The following is a 19,120-nucleotide window of genomic DNA, read 5'->3' as shown; positions in this document are numbered from 1 at the left end:
TGGATCAGTCATCTCAATCTTACATTGAACAAGGTATGTTTCAATGTTTCTTTTTGGTGAGTTTGATCACCGCAAAAAATGAAAAACCTTGTATATGTTCTCCTCCAAATTTGGACAAAACAGATATTGACATGAAAAATGAATATAAATATGAAAATGAGGGCTGTCATCCGATTAGTCAAACTTTATATTTTTTTGCTTGCTATTTAGATGCCCCGAGAAGCACCAAAGCCAAGGTGTCCAAGTCCCGTGTCAAAGAAGGAGACCAGGTCACTCTCAGCTGCACCAGCTTTGGAAAACCCACTCCCACCTTTACTTGGTCTAGAAATCAACAAGCTCTGTCCACGGAACCCACCTTGGTCTTCGGTTCCATCACAGGTGAAAAGAGCGGGAACTACACGTGCTTGGCGAGAAACGTGCACGGAAATGACTCTTCAAGCATCGCCATTGATGTTCAATGTGAGAAAAAATCTTTGATATGTTGCCTCGTTTCTTCGTGGTGCCTTGCACAACTGTCTGTCCATTCACACACACACACATCTTGTTAAACATTTGCTTGTCTATAAATATTTGCACAAAATGTCTGTCCATTCACATACACACATCATGTAAACACCTGCCTGTCCATTAATATGTGCAGATAAAGTCTGTCAATTCACATACACACACCATGTAAACATCTACCTTCATATTCATCAAAACACATAATGTTTGTTAATTCTCATACACACATCATGCAAACATCTGACTTTTTATTCATAAACTGTATGCACATAATGTCTGTCCATTCACATACACTAATATTTTAAACATTTGCCTGTCTATTGATATATGCACATAATGTCTGTCCATTCACATGCACACATCATGTAAACATCTGCCTGTCCATTAATATGTGCAGATAAAGTCTGTCAATTCACATACACACAGCATGTAAACATCTACCTTAATATTCATCAAACACATAATGTCTGTTCATTCACATACACACATCATGCAAACATCTGACTGTCTATTCATGTACTGTATGTACATAATGTCTGTCCATTCACATACACTAATGTTTTAAACATCTGCCTGTCTATTAATATATGCACATAATGTCTGTCCATTCACATACACACATCATGTAAACATCTGCCTGGCCATTAATATGTGCAGATAAAGTCTGTCAATTCACATACACACAGCATGTAAACATCTACCTTCATATTCATCAAAACACATGTTTGTTCATTCACATACACACATCATGCAAACATCTGACTTTTTATTCATGAACTGTATGCACATAATGTCTATCCATTCACATACACACATTTTCTAAACATCTGGCCGTCTATTAATATATGCACATAATGTCTGTCCATTCACATACACACATCATGTAAACATCTGGCCGTCATTTAATATGTGCAGATAAAGTCTGTCAATTCACATACACACAGCATGTAAACATCTACCTTCATATTCATCAAAACACATAATGTTTGTTCATTCACATACACACATCATGCAAACATCTGACTGTCTATTCATGTACTGTATGAACATAATGTCTGTCCATTTACTACATATATTATGCAAACCCCGCTATCCCGAAAGGGACAAGCAGTAGGAAATGGATGGATGGATGGACATTATGCATACATCTGCCTGTCTATCAATATCCATCCATCCATCCATTTTCTACCGCTTATACCCTTCGAGGTTGCGGGGGGCGCTGGTGCCTATCTCAGTTACAATCGGGCGGAAGGCAGCGTACAGCCTGGACAAGTCACCACCTCATTGCAGGGCCACAACAGATAGACAACATTCACACTCTAGGGCCAATTTAGTGTTGCCAATCAACCTCTGTCTATTAATAGATACACATAATTATCTGTACGTCCATTCACGTACAAACATAGCAAACATCCATCAATCAATTCAAATACATACAGTATGTAATGTAACTATCTGTCTGTCCATTCACATACAAACATAGCAACCATCTATCAATCATTTCAAATACATACAGTATGTAATGTAACTGTCTGTCCATTCACATACAAACATAGCAACCATCTATCAACCAATTCAAATACATACAGTATGTAATGTAACTATCTGTCTGTCCATTCACATACAAACATAGCAACCATCTATCAATCATTTCAAATACATACAGTATGTAATGTAAACATATGTCTGTCCATACATATACAAACACATCAAACATCTGTCAATCAGTTCAAATACATCCATCCATTTTCTACTGCTTATTCCCTTCGGGGTCGCGGGGGGCACTGGAGCCCTTTTCAGCTACAATCGGGCGCAAGGCGGGGTACACCCTGGACAAATCGCCACCTCATCGCAGGGCCAACACAGACAGACAGAGAACATTCACACTCACATTCACACACTAAGCAGTATGTAATATAAACATCTGTCAGTCTATTCACATACAAAGATAACACCAACATCTGTTAATCATTTCAAATACGTCCAGTATGAAATGTAAACATCTATCTGTCCATTCATATATGAAGATAACATAAAGATCTGTTAATCCATGGGTGTCAAACTCTGGCCCGCGGGCCAAATTTGGCCCACCGTGTAATTTAATTTGGCCCTTGAGGCAATTTCAAATTAACATTAGAGCTGGCCCGCCGGTATTATACAGCGGAGTTGCCGCTGTAACACAGCATTCACCGCTAATACTCATACTTGCCAATCCTCCCGATTTTCCCGTGAGACTCCCGAAGTTCAGTGCCACTCCCGAAAATCTCCCGGGGCAACCGTTCTCCCGACTTTCTCCCGATTTCCGCCCGGATAACAATATTGGGGGCCAGCCTTAAAGGCACCTTTAGCCTGCCCTCACATCCGCTTTTCCTCCATACAAATAGCGTGCCGGCCCAGTCACATAATATATGCGGCTTCCACACACACACACACGCACACACACAAGTGAATGCAAGGCATACTTGGTCAACAGCCATACAGGTCACACTGAGGGTGGCCGTCTAAACAACTTTAACACTGTTACAAGTATGCGCCACACTGTGAACCCACCCCAAACAAAAAGGAAAAACACATTTCGGGAGAACATCCGCACTGTAACACAACTTAAACACAACAGAATAAATACCCAGAACCCCTTGCGGCACTAACTCTTCCGGAACGCTACAATATACACCACACGCTACCACCGCATTGTTATTTTATTTTCAAATTCATTAGACTGCGGAAAAAGTTATTGTTGATATTTACCTCAAAGGGTTGCAAATAGAAAAGAGGCATTCATTTTTTTATTTGAATTTTATTTAATATACCATTGATGTCTTTTCATTTGTTATTTTCAAAGTTGATTTTGCACTATTAAGTTATATAAGCGTTGCATGTTCCATATTCAGTGTTTAAGCGAATCAGTGTAGCAAACTGAGCAATTTTTAACGTTTTTATGCATGCACTTTCTCTTGCTACTTCAAAGTTTGAATGTTTGATTCATTCATTATTGTTATTTTATTTTTCAAATGTATTATTAGCCGGTGGAAAAGGTTCATTTTGATGTTTCCCTCAGAAGCTTGCAAATAGAAAAGAGGCATTACATTTTTATATAGATATTTTTTGATATGCCATTGATATTTTTTATGATTATTATTATTTAAAACTTGATTTTGCATGTCACTATAAAGTTATATAAGCCTTGCTTGTTTAATATTCAACGCAAAACTTGTTTGGGTCCCTATTAAAAGGTTAATTTGTTCAACCTTGGCCCACGGCTTTGTTCAGTTTAAAATTTTGGCCCACTCTGTATTTGACTTTGACACCCCTGTGTTAATCAGTGCAAATACATACAGTATGCATGTAAACATCCGTTCGTCCATTCACATACAAACATAACATAAACATCCATCAATCAGTTCAAATACATACGGTATTTGATGTTAACATAAGATACTGCTTAAATTCACCATGTAAATGTGTTTTGATGATGAGACATTCTCCAATTTGGGTTTTGCAGATGTCCCGACCGTTGAGATCCATCCGGCTCCGACTACATTCAGGCAGGGAGAAAAAATGGAGCTGACATGTTTTGTGAAGAGAAGCAATCCGTCCCCCACAAGCTACAGTGTGTTCAAAGACGGTAAACGGGTTTGGCAGGGGTCGACGTACGTGGTGGAGTCGGTGCAACCTGAGCATGCAGGGTCGTATGTGTGCAAGGCCCGAAACAACGCGGGGACGGGAGCGTCAGTGTCGCATCAATTTCAAGTTGAATGTAAGTGAGCGTGCCGGTCACTCTGATCATACCTTACAAAGATTATTACCTCCGCCAGGGGGTTATTTTTTGATGGTATATGTTTGTCTGTCAGTTAGTTTGCAATATAGCTCAAATGGGTAAGGGGGAATTAGATACAGAACAAGTGATTACACTTTTGGGGTAATCAGGTATACCTTCACAATGTTATGGCCCCCTGAGCAGCCGCAAAGACGGACATGATGTAATCTTAAGGAAAGGGAGCGTGGATGTTGTTTATAATATCCGCAAAGTTCAGTGAACAGTTTGTGTAATGTGGGACCATGCGCTTTTATATTTTGTGTTGGTTGGATCTTTTTTTTTTTTTTGGCACCATGACTAGGGAAGGTTGTTTGCGTTAGGTTACGGGTGTCAAACTCTGGCCCTTGAGGCAATATCAAATTAACATTACAGCTGGCCCGCCGTTATTACACAGCAGCGGTGCCGGTGTAACACCGCAATTTCTCACATTTGCCAATCCTCCCGAAGTTCAGTGCCCCTACCGAAAATCTCCCGGGGCAAGCATTCTGCCGATTTCCACCCGGACAACAGTATTGAGGGCATGCCTTAAAGGCACTGCCTTTAGCATTCTCTTTAACCTGTCGTCACATCCGCATTTTCCTCCGTACAAACAGCGTGCGGGCCCACTCGCATAATATATGCGGCTATTACACACATAAGTGAATGCAAGGCATACTTGGTCGACAGCCATACAGGTCACACTGAGGGTGGCCCTATAAACAACTTCAACACTGTTACAAATGTGCGCCACTCTGTGAATTCACAGCAAACAAGAATGACGAACACATTTCGGGAGAACATCTGCACTGTAACATATCATAAACATAACAGGATAAATACCCAGAACCCTTTGCAGCACTAACTCTTTCGAAACCATCCATCCATCCATCCATCATGTTCCGCTTATCCGAGGTCGGGTCGCGGGGGCAACAGCCTAAGCAGGGAAGCCCAGACTTCCCTATCTCCAGCCTCTTCGTCTAGCTCTTCCCGGGGGATCCCGAGGCGTTCCCAGGCCAGCCGGGAGACATAGTCTTCCCAACGTGTCCTGGGTCTTCTCCGTGGCCTCCTACCAGCTGGACGTGCCCTAAACACCTCCCTAGGGAGGCGTTCGGGTGGCATCCTGACCAGATGCCCGAACCACCTCATCTGGCTCCTCTCGATGTGGAGGAGCAGCGGCTTTACGTTGAGTTCCTCCCGGATGACAGAGCTTCTCACCCTATCTCTAAGGGAGAGCCCCGCCACACGGCGGAGGAAACTAATTTCGGCCGCTTGTACCCGTGATCTTATCCTTTCGGTCATGACCCAAAGCTCATGACCATAGGTGAGGATGGGAACGTAGATCGACCGGTAAATTGAGAGCTTTGCCTTCCGGCTCAGCTCCTTCTTCACCACAACGGATCGGTACAACGTCCGCATTACTGAAGACGCCGCACCGATCCGCCTGTCGATCTCACGATCCACTCTTCCCCCACTCGTGAACAAGACTCCTAGATACTTGAACTCCTCCACTTGGGGCAGGGTCTCCTCCCCAACCCGGAGATGGCACTCCACCCTTTTCTTTCGAGACGCTACAATATATTTTGATATTTACCTCAGAAGGCTGCAAATAGAAAATAGGCATTACATTTGTATTTAAATTTTATTTGATATGCCATTGATATTTTTTAATTATTATTATTTGAAACTCAATTTTCCATGTCACTATAAAGTTATATAAGCCTTGCTTGTTCAATATTCAATGCAAAACTTGTTTGGGTCCCTATTAAAAGGTTAATTTGCTCAACCTTGGCCCGCGGCTTTGTTCAGTTTTAAATTTTGGCCCACTCTCTATTTGAGTTTGACACTCCCGCGTTCGGTCATATAAGTAAATGCTGTGCATGAGGCCCCCGGAGTATAACCAAACTGAATTACTCAGCACCATAACAACACCACCCAAATGGGTAGACTATTTAAAATGAATGCAATCTCCCAGTGGGTAAATCTTCAGGGCAAATTTGAAGATATCGATGGGTCGCACTTAGCCCAAGGGCCGTAATTTGGACTCTCTTAGATCAATCTTTTCAATCTTACAATGTACAGGGTTTGTTTCAATGTTACTGTTTTGTGAAAACAAATGACATGATTTCATCTTAAGAAAAGTGTAGTGTAACGCTCAGGGGCGCCGAAAAGGGGGGGTAAAGGAGACGGATTCTAGGGGCCCATGATGGAGGGGGGCCCAGAGAGGCCCCTAATAATGATGAAATTATATGAAATTATGTGTTGTAAAGATTCTTTTCATGGGGCCCAAAATCCTTAGCGGCGCACTTGGTAACGCTGCTTTTCCCACCTTCTCCCGGGCAGAAGGGTGGTGTGGTTGTGCCTAATTGAACCTCTCTCTCGCTCAGACAACCAGCTCTTACAAACCGAAATGATGTAATCTCAAGTTGTTTAGTTTGTGGTACAGAAGTTGACATGTTTGTGTATGTGAGCGTTCCCAAACCGTCTGGCTTAGGCCAAAACTAAACGTTGACATCTGAATCAGAATAGGAATAGTTTTTATTGGCATTGTTTGAGAACGGGTTCACAAACTAAGAATTGTTCTTGGTGCAATCGTGCAACATAAAACACGTAACACAGAATAGGTAATAAAATAAGATGTAACAGAGCTATCAGATTTTGTTATTGTAAATGTGCCTGATGGCTGAGGGGAAAAAACTGTTCTGGTGGCGGGAGTTGTGGGTCCGGATGGACCGTAATCTCCTGATGGGAGAATAGTTAGTGTCCAAAGTGAGAAGAGTCAGCTGTGATCCGACCCACACACCACCTGGTCCTGGAGGAGAACAGGTCCTGGAGGGATGGGAGATTGCAGCCAATTGTCACACTATTCACATCCGGTTGTCATTTTGCATATCGTAAATATTAAGTTAAAGTTAATATAAATATATTTACTTAGCCTTCATTTTGTGTAATATAAGCTACATATTTTATGACCTGCACATAATTATGGACCACAGTTTACTGGACTGGCTGTCTGAGTCAGGCTTGCCACTGACAGTTTGTTTGTGTTTTAGTTTTTCCTCTGTGTGTGTTTAGTATTTCCTGTCCTTAGTTCCTATCAGCACTCTTATTTTAGTTCAGCTTCCAGTTCGTCTCCCTGTGTGCTGTTTAACCTCAGCTGCGGCTGATTGGCATCTGGCCACACCTGCTGTCAATCAGCCAGCTCCTATTTTACCTGCTTTGTTCCTCCAGTCAGTGCTGGATTATTGTATTGCATGTCGCTCTTGTGTCGTTGCTACCTGTCGTTTCGTGGATTGTCGATGTCACGTCTTGTCGCATCTTTGCAGCGTAGCGGTAAGCTATATTTTGTTAACTATTTATAGCTTACTGCCTTTTGTTCCCTGCTTCCAGTTTTGTTTTCTAAGTACAAGTATGACTTCTGTTGTCCATGCTAAAATTCCTTTTTGTTTTCTAGCTCCCATGCTGGCTCTCTTAGTTTGTTATCCGCCCACGTGCGTGCCTCTTGTTTGTACCCTTTGTTTGGTTTTGTTCTAGTTTTTTTATTAAAACAATGTTTTCTCACTCCATGCCTGCCTCCATCTCTGCATCTGCATCCGTCTGGCTTAGGCTTAGGCTCTTGTGTCGTTGCTACCTGTCGTTTCGTGGATTGTCGATGTCACTTCTTGTCGCACTTGTCGTATCTTTGCAGCGTAGCGGTAAGCTATATTTTGTTAACTATTTATAGCTTACTGCCTTTTGTTCCCTGCTTCCAGTTTTGTTTTCTAAGTACAAGTATGACTTCTGTTGTCCATGCTAAAGTTCCTTTTTGTTTTGTAGCTCCCATGCTGGCTCTCTTAGTTTGTTATCCGCCCACGTGTGTGCCTTTTGTTTGTACCCTTTGTTTGGTTTTGTTCTAGTTTTTTATATTAAAACCATGTTTTCTCACTCCATGCCTGCCTCCATCTCTGCATCTTCATCCGTCTGGCTTAGGCTTAGGCTCTTGTATCGTTGCTACCTGTCGTTTCGTGGATTGTCGATGTCACATCTTGTCGCTCTTGTCGTATCTTTGCAGCGTAGCGGTAAGCTATATTTTGTTAACTATTTATAGCTTACTGCCTTTTGTTCCCTGCTTCCAGTTTTGTTTTCTAAGTACAAGTATGACTTCTGTTGTCCATGCTAAAGTTCCCTTTTGTTTTCTAGTTCCCATGCTGGTTCTCTTAGTTTGTTATCCGCCCACGTGCGTGCCTTTTGTTTGTACCCTTTGTTTGGTTTTGGTCTAGTTTTTTAAATTAAAACCATGTTTTCTCACTCCATGCCTGCCTCCATCTCTGCATCTGCATCCGTCTGGCTTAGGCTTAGGCTCTTGTGTCGTTGCTACCTGTCGTTTCGTGGATTGTCGATGTCACTTCTTGTCGCTCTCGTCGTATCTTTACAGCGTAGCGGTAAGCTATATTTTGTTAACTATTTATAGCTTACTGCCTTTTGTTCCCTGCTTTCAGTTTTGTTTTCTAAGCACAAGTATGACTTCTCTTTTCCTTTTTGTTTTCTAGCTCCCATGCTGGCTCTCTTAGCTTGTTATCCGCCCACATGCGTGCCTTTTGTTTGTACCCTTTGTTTGGTTTTGTTCTAGTTTTTTTATATTAAAACCATGTTTTCTCACTCCATGCCTGCCTCCATCTCTGCATCTTGGGGTTTGTCACAAACTATGACAGTCTGCTTGCTACAAAATAAATACAATTTCCCACAATCTGGAAAACCATGGTATTGTGTATCAAAACAGATAGGACAAAAGCATTAACGGAGCTATCCTCTTTCAGACCGTCCGAGGAAGACGACTGTTTTGAATTTTACTTCTACCAGTGTCAAAATCGGCACGGACCTGACATTGGAATGCAAAACAGACGCGAACCCTTCGGCGACAACGTATTCCTGGTCGCTGCAGAAGAAAAGTCAACACGTGCCTTTGATGCACGCTGGAAACCTCCTGAAGCTGAGAAGTGTGCAGCGTCGTGATGCGGCTTGTTACATCTGCAAAGCCACCAACACCATCGGCACCGGAGAGAACAGCAAACCTGTGTGCATCCAAGTTCTATGTGAGTAACTTCTCGATATCTATTTTATTCTCCCACTGCTGAATGAAGAATTACATCTTACATCTAACTTGAGATTCATTGTTAATCATATCTTTATTGTTGTAATGAAATTGCCTACAAACTGCACTGCAGCATTTTTAACTAATTGTATCTGTAACCTACCTTGGATTGTCATTGTCAAATCTGATTTGTTGGATTTTGTCCATAGTTGAATCTATGGTGTTGTTGTTGTTGTTTTTTAAGATGAATAGACAGAAGGTGATGATATGTAGTAATCTCAGGGCATTTAATCAATCGCAACTGGACTGTTTGGTTTATCTTAGAAGACGTTTCGCCTCTCATCCGAGTAGGCTTCATCAGTTCGTGCTCATATCTAGTCAGATCTAGTCTAGCGGCTCTGGTGTTGGTGTCAAGGTTGAAAACACGTCCCTGAACATAGGAGGTGGTCTGCAACACCATCTGTCCCCCACATAAAACACTGTCCTTTCAACCATTCGTAAAATACTGTGATTTAGCCTCCAACAAATAACAGGAGTTAGAAACATTCTGGTCACAGAAGGTCGTTGGCTCGTTTGCATCAAAACAGCTGTTTTTCTCACTACAATAGGGCGAAACCATCTTTGCACAGGCATATCCTCTTGGTTTTTGGAGTATAGATATTTTGGGTTTTGGCACCAGCCGCTAGACCAGGTTTAAATAATCTAATTTTATGAGCATGAACTGATGAAGCCTACTCGGATGAGAGCTGAAACGTCTTGTAAGAGAAACCAAACAGTCTAGTTGCGATCAGTTGAATGCCCTGAGATTACAATGACCTGGATGAATGAGAACATTTATTGACAAAAGTACAAAAACCCAAAACCAGTGAAGTTGGCACTTTGTGTAATTCGTAAGTAAAAAGAGAATACAATAATTTGCCAATCCTTTTCCACTTATATTCAATGAAATAAACTGCAAAGACAAGATATGTTTGGACTCAGAAATTTTTTTGCAAATGATTATTAACTTAGAATTTAATGGCAGAAACGCACTGCAATCAAGTTGGCACAGGGGCATTTTTACCACTATGTCCCAAAGCCTTACCTTTTAACAACACTCAGTTGTCAGGCTGGGACTTGGTCTTGGTTTGTTTTCCCGAGGTGCAAAGCGAATGGAAAGGAAACAACGTGAAGGTAAAGACATCTTTATTTTAACACTAATAAACTAAAAATACAGGAACAAACAAAAAGCGCTCACAATGGAGGTACAAAATTTGGGCTATGAAACAAAAGACTAGCACAAAGGCTATAAACTATAAACATGAAACAAAAACACTTGCGCAGTGGCATGAATAACAAAAACTTACGTGGACAAAATGGACAGCATTGCAAGGCATGAAGCAGATAATCGAGGGCGTGAATGAGGTGATGTTGCCAGACTGACTAACTGGTAACTGTGGCTTAAATAAGGAACATGATAAGTGAAAACAGGTGTGAGACAAGACAGGTGAACTGATTGGTTGTCATGGTAACAAAACAGGGAGTGGAAAAAAAGGAACTTAGAGTCCAAAGCACCTGGTATTCCTAGGCAGTCTCCCATCCAAGTACTAACCAGGCCAGACGCTGCTTAGCTTTGAGAACAGATAAGATTGGGGATGCTCAGGGTAATATGGTCATACAAAACTCATGATCAGATATGACAGAAAACTAAATCAGTTGGCATGGTAAGACAAACAAGGAATAGCAAAACAGAACTAAAATGTCCAAAAAACTAAACATAGCATGACCAAAACAAAACATGAACCATAGACGTGACATCAGTAAACGTTTGGGAACTGAGGAAACCAATTTTTGAAGATTTTTATGTGGAATTATTTCCCATTCTTGCTTGATGTACAGCTTAAGTTGTTCAACAGTCACGGATCTCAATTATCGTATTTTAGGCTTCACAATGCACCACACATTTTCAATGGGAGACATGCCCGGGCTACAGGCAGGCCAGTCTAGTACCCGCAATCTTTTACTATAAAGCCACGCTGTTGTCATTGTCTTGTTGAACTAAGCAGGGATGCCCATGATAACTTTGCTTGGATGGCAACATATGTTGCTCCAAAACCTGTATGTACCTTTCAGCGTTAATGGTGCCTTCACAGATGTGTAAGTTACCCATGCCTTGGGCACTAATACACCCCCATACCATCACAGATGATGGCGTTTGAACTTTGCGCCTAGAACAATTTGGATGGTTCTTTCCTATTTGTTCTGGAGGAAAAGATGTCCACAGTTTCCCCCCAAAAATTTGAAATGTGGACTCGTCAGACCACAGAACACTTTTCTACTCTGCATAAGTCCTTCTTAGATGACCAGCGAAGTCAGCAGTGTTTCCGGGTGTTGTTGATGAATGGCTTTTGCTTTGTATAGTAGAATTTTAACTTGCATTTACAGATGTAACGGCAAACTGTAGTTAGTGACATTGGTTTTATGGAAGTTTTCCTGAGCCCAAGTGGTGTTTTCCTATCCACACTGATGTCGGTTTTTGATGCAGTACCGCCTGAGGGATCCAAGGTCATGCATGGGCATTCAATGTTACGTGCAGTGATTTCTCCAGATTCCCTGAAACTGTTGATGGGATTAAAGACCTTAGATCAGGGGTGCCCATTACGTCGATCGCGAGCTACCAGTCGACCGCGGGGGGTGTGTCAGTCGATCTCCAGCAAGGCTTTTAAAAAAAATAGACCTAAAAATTAGTGATCATCAATCTTCACCAAAACGTCACTTAAATGACATTCACGGTACCGGAGGGTCTTGTGAGATGACGCTGGCTGCTGCAAGATCAATATTATGAAAATATGACCGAGAGGAAGACGATAAACACTTTTTATTTCAACAGACTCTCGCGCCGTACCTTCCGTCAAAACTCTAAAGGCCGACTGCACATTTCCTATCTTCACAATAAAAGCCCTGCTTCATGCTGCCTGCGCTAACTAAATACAGAGTCTCGGAAAACTGGCGTGCACAAGCGATCCCTCAGAAAGCTGGCGTGCACATCACTTGTGCACGACAGTTTTCCGAGACTCTTATTTTGTTAGCGCAGGCAGCATGAAGCAGGGCTTTTATTGTGAAGATAGGAAATGTGCAGTCGGCCTTTAGAGTTTTGACGGAAGGGACGGCGCGAAAGTCTGTTGAAATAAAAAGTGTTTCTCGCCTTCCTCTCTGTCATTTTTTCATAATAATGAACTGGCAGCAGCCAGCGTCATCTCACAAGACCCTCGGGTGCCGTGAATGTCAATCAAGCAAGCTACGGGATTTGCCGCCAATGTTTTTCTTGTAAAGTGTATGGAAGCTGGATGAATTAGATGCCAAAAACCAACCACTTTCATGTGGTATTGTACAGAAAGGACAACTTTTTTTCTCCTCCATTTGAAAATGTGGTGGTTATCATCATTACTGTCTGATTCCAATCAATGCTAGTCATCAGAATCAGGTAAAACACCAACTTATATTCTTGTCTTCGTGAAAGAAAGACATCTATATGTGTTAGACATGCTTGTATTATCATTAAACACATTTAACTTGTTTACAAAAATGTCTCTTTCATAAATAAATAAATATAAATGATATATATAAATGAGGTAGATCCCCTCGAGTTGGTCAATTGAAAAGTAGCTCGCCTGCAGAAAAAGTGTGGGCACCCCTGCCTTAGATGGTCAAATCCTTAAAATCCTTGCAATAGCTCGTTGAGAAATGTTGTTCTTAAACTGTTCGACAATTTGCTCACGCATTTGTTCACAAACTGGTGACCCTCGCCCCATCCTTGTTTGTGAATGACTGAGCATTTCATGGAAGCTGCTTTTATACCCAATTATGGCACCCACCTGTGTTTGATGAGCAATCCTCAACTTTCTCAGTCTTCTTTTCCCACTCATGCATGCTTTTTTGAAACATGTTGCAGGCATCAAATTCCAAACGAGCTAATATTTGCAAAACAAATAACAATGCTTTCCAGTTTGAACGTTGAATGTCTTGTCCATAGGTTGAAAAGGATTTGCAAACATTGTATTTGTTTTTTATTTATAATTTACACAACATGCCAACTTCACTGGTTTTGTGTTTTGTACATTCAAACCATTTCAAATCAAAACGGTTTCCACCTTTCCTTGTACATTCCACTCGCATTTAAACAAGCATTCTTCAATATTCAAACCATTCCTACTGTGCATTCAAACACATTTTTTACAATACGACATTCTTTCTGCATTTCAGTTCATGAATTAGTGAAGTGAATTATATTTTTTATAGCGCTTTACATAGTGAAACCCAATATCTAAGTTACATACAAACCAGTGTGGGTGGCACCGGGAGCAGGTGGGTAAAGTGTCTTGCCCAAGGACACGACGGCAGTGACTAGGATGGCGGAAGCGGGAATCGAACCTGCAACCTTCAAGTTGCTGGCACGGCCACTCTACCAACCGAGCTATGCCGCCCCATCTCATCTCCAGCATTGGGCATTCACACACAATTCCTACCGGAATTGTATTTTCTAGTATTATTGGATGTCAAGTGTAGCTAATGATGTTTCCAAAGATTGTTCTCATTACCTGGCTTCATTTTATCCAGACCCTCCAAGCAAACCCACGCTGTCCATGGTTGCTGTAGTCCGTGAAGGACAGCTGCTCTCAATCAATTGCTCCGTGGAAAGCTTCCCGTCATCCGACTTAAAACTGTACGGAACGCCTCGTTGGTCGCCTGTACACAGCACTCGAGACAACAAGCTGTTCGTCCAATTCAACGTGACGTCATCCCACGCCGGTGACTACACTTGTGAGGCCAAAAACTCCGAAGGAACCTCGATCACACAGCGAGCTTTGGAAGTTGCATGTTAGTCATTCCCATCCGACACAATCACATCTTGTTTCATCCATTACTTCGATGTAGTTTATTGAATGAGCAGAGATACTCCTGTCTTGTCCTTTCTTTGCCCAACCACAGATGCTCCCAAAGATGTGACAGTCCATGTGACAGGACCATACGGTCCTCTACCGGACCGTACGGTCAATGAAAACCTGAGATTGAATCTACAGTGCAGAACCACGTCCCACCCGGCCGTCACCTCTGTGACCTGGTGGAGGGTGATTGATGGGAAGGTTGAAGCCTTGGCGAAGACGGAGACAGTCACCATAAAGTCCGTCACGCCCTCTGACAGCGGACTGTACTACTGCTCGGCCACCAATGACATTGGGACGGGAAGTTCGCCTCAAGTTCAAGTCAGGGTCAAGTGTAAGTCTAATGTTGACGTTTCAAGGTCCTTGATATTTGTATTAATATAAACACAGGTGGGCCAAACCGCATTTTGCGGCCTCACCACATCCCAATTTCTGGGGTATTTTTTAAGCATATTCCACGGAGTGGCACAGGGGTTAGTGCGTGTGCCTTACAATTTGAAGGTCCTGGGTTTGATCCTGGGCTCGGGATCTTTCTGTGTGGAGTTTCCTCCCACCTCCAAAGACATGCACCTGGGGATAGGTTGATAGGCAACACTAAATTGATCCTAGTGTGTGAATGTGAGAGTGAATGTTGTCTGTCTATCTGTGGTGGCCCTGCGATGAGGTGGCGACTTGTCCAGGATGTACCCCGCCTTCCACCCTAAAGGAGCTCAGATAGGCTCCAGCACCCCACGCGATCCCGAAAGGGACACGCGGTAGGAAATGGATGGATTTTGGGGCCTAAATTAAGCATGAAAATGGCTAATTAACCAAAAACTATTATCAACAATACAGTAGTATTAAACCAAACCAATCAGAGCGTGTTGTTCTGTATCGCAACCACTGTTTGGCTCAGCCTCAGGCAGCATGACTGTATTCGAAGGTGACTAGAGGGTGTTATTTCAAGTCTACAGGGCTCGGATTATGTTGAAAAATGTATTTGGAAGGTAGTGACCCAGCAGGTACAAGACATTGAAAGAACGTTGAGAAATTATTGAATTAGGTCCTGATGTTGAGCAACTCAAGCATAGCGTTGAAACAACATGCTCTTCAACGACTTTTAATCAATGTTGGGTTCTGACCTTGGTTTGACCTTTGACCTCGGGTTGCGCATGGCCACTTTTCCACTGCGCCACGCCGTCCCCATAATATATGCTTTTATTAAATTTTATATATATAATATATACTTTTGTAATATATATATTTGTCACTCCTTGTTCCCCAGACGCTCCAAAAGTATATACCATGATATATACTTTTATTAAATTAACATACCGTAGCTGCGTGTGTCAAATATGAGTCATTAAATGACTCCCGCCTCCTGGTGGTAGAGGACGCTAATGATCTTTCTTGCGACTACTCGGCTGCAGAAGAAGTGACAACAAGCAGCAAGAGTGAGTTTGAACTTTTAACATGGGGGATTAAATATCTAAAACAAAACAGTTTTCTAAACTGGACTGCAGGAGGTAATAAAGGCAGATCTCCATCGAGACAGAGAGACTTTTAAAACTGAAGAAAGATAAGGAAAACTTCTATAAACAAGTTATCGATGCTTTTGATCAGAAGGAGCTGCGCATGGACTTTATTTATAAGTAAAATTCATCTCTACACTGCTGATCCGCCTCCGCTTGAGATGGTCTCCTGTGGACGGGACTCTCGCGGCTGTGTTGGAGCCACTATGGATTGAACTTTCGCAGTATCATGTTAGACCCGCTCGACATCCATTGCTTTCGGTCCTCTAGGGGGGGGGGGTTGCCCACATCTGAGGTACTCTCCAAGGTTTCTCATAGTCAGCATTGTCACTGGCGTCCCACTGGATGTGAATTCTCCCTGCCCACTGGGTGTGAGTTTTCCTTGCCCTTTTGAGGGTTCTTCCGAGGATGTTGTAGTTGTAATGATTTGTGCAGTCCTTTGAGACATTTGTGATTTGGGGCTATAAACATTGATTGATTGATTGAAAGGTAAGACCATAATAACGTTGTTTTTTTATTAAATGTGCTTTTCATGATGGTATCCTTGCATCACACTCAAATTTTTAAGCGCAGGCCTAAATTTACCGCATGCCATTGGTAAACGCCGGAGTGAGAAGAGGTTTTAAATTAATTAGTGCCCTGGCGGCAATTCAAAGAAATACGGTATGCCCATTTTCCAGGGGTCTCTCTCTCTCTCGCTGCAGGGATTACGAGCAAAGTTCAACTCCGAGGTGTTGTTGAAGGAAGGAGGGATGTAGGAGCGGCTATCACTGTGTAGTCCTTCAGGGGAGGTTTTCAAAACAGCCTTCGTCTGTTGTAAGCAGCGTCAAGGCCATTTGAGGGAGTCGAATCATAGATAAGGATTGTTGTTTTCCAAGCCAGCAGACATTTCAATGACTTGTCTGAACAACGTGTGTTTGTAGTATTGAAGCCTATGAGCGTTGCTTTCACCAACCTTTTTGAAACCAAGAGCTACTTCTTGGGTACTGATTAATGCGGAGGGCTACCAGTTTGATACACACTTAAATAAATTGCCAGAAATAGCCAATTTGCTCAATTTACCTTTAAATAAATAATTCTACATATATTAAAAAATGTGTATTTCTGTCTGTCATTCCGTCGTACATTTTTTTCCCTTTTACGGAAGGTTTTTTGTAGAGAATAAATGATGAAAAAAACACTTAATTGAACGGTTTAAAAGAGGATAAAACACAAGGGAAAATGAAAATTAAATTTTGAAACATAGTTTATCTTAATTTTGGACTCTTTAAAATTCAAAATTCAACCGAAAAAAATGAAGAGAAAAACTAGTTAATTTGAATCTTTTTGAAAAAATAGAAAAAAAAAGAATTTATGGAACATCATTAGTAATTTTTCCTGATTAAGATTATTTTTAGAATTTTGATGTTTTAAATAGGTTAAAATCCAATCTGCACTTTGTTATAATATATAACAAATTGGACCAAGATATATTTCCAACAAAGACAAATCATTATTTCTTCTATATTGTCCAGAATAAAATGTTTAAAAGAAATTCAAAAGACTTTGAAATAAGATTTAAATTTGATTCTACAGATTTTCTAGATTTGCCAGAATAATTTTTTTGAATTTTAATTATAATAAGTGTGAATACATATTTCAGAAATATTCTTTGTCGAAAAGACAGAAGCTAAAATGAAGAATTAAATTAAAATGTATTTATTATTATTTACAATAATAAAAAAATAAAACAAATACTTGAGCGTTGATTTAAATTGTCAGGAAAGAAGAGGAAAGAATCTGAAAGGTTGTTCAAAAATCCTAAAATAATTTTTAAGGGTTGTATTTTTTTCTCTAAAATTGTCTTTCTGAAAGTTATTAGAAGCAAAGTAAAAAAATAAATGAATTTATTTAAACAAGTGAAGACCACTAAATTGGCCCTAGTGTGTGAATGTTAGTGTGAATGTTGTCTGTCTTATCTGTGTTGGCCCTGCGATGAGGTGGCGACTTGTCCAGGGTGTACCCTGCCTTCCGCCCGATTGTAGCTGAGATAGGCGCCAGCGCCCCCCGCGACCCCGAAAGGGAATAAGCGGTAGAAAATGGATGGATGGATGGAAGACCAAGTATTTAAAATATTTTCTTGGATTTTCAAATTCTATTTGAGTTTTGTCTCTCTTAGAATTAAAAATGTCAAGCAAAGCGAGACCGCCTTGCTAGTAAATAAATACAATTTAAAGAATAGGGGCAGCTCACTGGTAAGTGCTGCTAGTTGAGCTATTTTTAGAACAGGCCGGCGGGCGACTCATCTGGTCCGTACGGGCTACCTGGTGCCCGCGGGCACCGCGTTGGTGACCCCCTGGACTAGGGGGTGTCAAGGTGCAACAAAAATGCCAATCATTTGTCACTCCTTGTTCCCCAGACGCTCCAAAGGACACACGGATAACCCAAGCGGCGGAACAGCAGCTCTCAGACGGGATGAGTTCTGTGACACTGAGCTGCAGCAGTCACAGTTTCCCACCAATCAGACAATATTTCTGGTACAAGAAGACGGAGGACAGCGACGGAGCCGACAAAGAAGTGTCCGACTCTCAGAACTTCACGGTGTTGTCGGACCAGCCGGGCATCTACTACTGCGTGGCCCAAAACGACATTGATGAAAGGAAGTCGGAAGATGTGAGGGTGTTTCTTGACAGTGAGTGACGTCACAAGCTACTGCTACTCCACACCAAACTCTTCCATTTTCAAATGGTTCCACTAAGTTGGAAGCAAAATGCTTTGCCAAGCTGAATGTTTAAGTTTCCTGGACAACTTGAAATAATAAAAAAATGTTTGAAGATAATAAAATATATAGTAAATAAAATAAACTACATATTTCTTCTCACCACAGGGAGCTTGATGAGGGCCCTGATGTTCCTTATCCCTCTTCTTTGTATCGTCTTGATTCTGGTTTTCATCTTCTTTATCTTCAGGTAAGAAAGTCATCTCTTTTAACTCTGAAAAATACAAATTTTTGTTTCTGTCTCAACATTTAGGGCCTGACTTACAAGGATCCAAATACCGAAACAGTGTGTGCAATCAATAGAATAGCATGTACTATTAGTGAGCTTGTCGCCTGTGATTTACTAAGACTGCGTGTGCAATTGCAAAGTGATGCAGGGCCGGTAAATTTTAAATGAGGATTTTGCGTGCACTATATATGGGGCATCACCATGGAGACACTCATTTACTGCACATTCACGTTATGCTCCAACCTGTGGTGTTTTGCTATGTTTTTAAAGTTAAAGTACCAATGATTGTCACACACACACACTAGGTGTGGTGAAATATGTCCTCTGCATTT

General features: G+C 41.5%; 1 protein-coding gene across 1 annotated transcript in view; it reads left to right on the top strand.

Moving 5' to 3' along the window:
* LOC133540248 (B-cell receptor CD22-like) overlaps nt 1-18,784 on the top strand; it is a 42,988-nt gene extending 24,204 nt beyond the window's left edge. The window contains exons 5-11 of the mRNA XM_061882840.1: nt 211-459; nt 4,007-4,261; nt 9,094-9,369; nt 13,965-14,225; nt 14,337-14,624; nt 18,200-18,472; nt 18,668-18,784. Coding sequence (XP_061738824.1) covers nt 211-459; nt 4,007-4,261; nt 9,094-9,369; nt 13,965-14,225; nt 14,337-14,624; nt 18,200-18,472; nt 18,668-18,753 — 1,688 coding nt within the window. The 3' untranslated portion in view covers nt 18,754-18,784. The remainder of the gene's footprint in view (nt 1-210; nt 460-4,006; nt 4,262-9,093; nt 9,370-13,964; nt 14,226-14,336; nt 14,625-18,199; nt 18,473-18,667) is intronic.
* The last annotated feature ends 336 nt before the right edge of the window (nt 18,785-19,120 follow it).

The sequence above is a fragment of the Nerophis ophidion genome, linkage group LG21 (genome assembly GCF_033978795.1).
Source record: "Nerophis ophidion isolate RoL-2023_Sa linkage group LG21, RoL_Noph_v1.0, whole genome shotgun sequence".
Lineage (NCBI taxonomy): Eukaryota > Metazoa > Chordata > Actinopteri > Syngnathiformes > Syngnathidae > Nerophis > Nerophis ophidion.
This window is presented reverse-complemented; position numbering and strand designations above follow the sequence as displayed.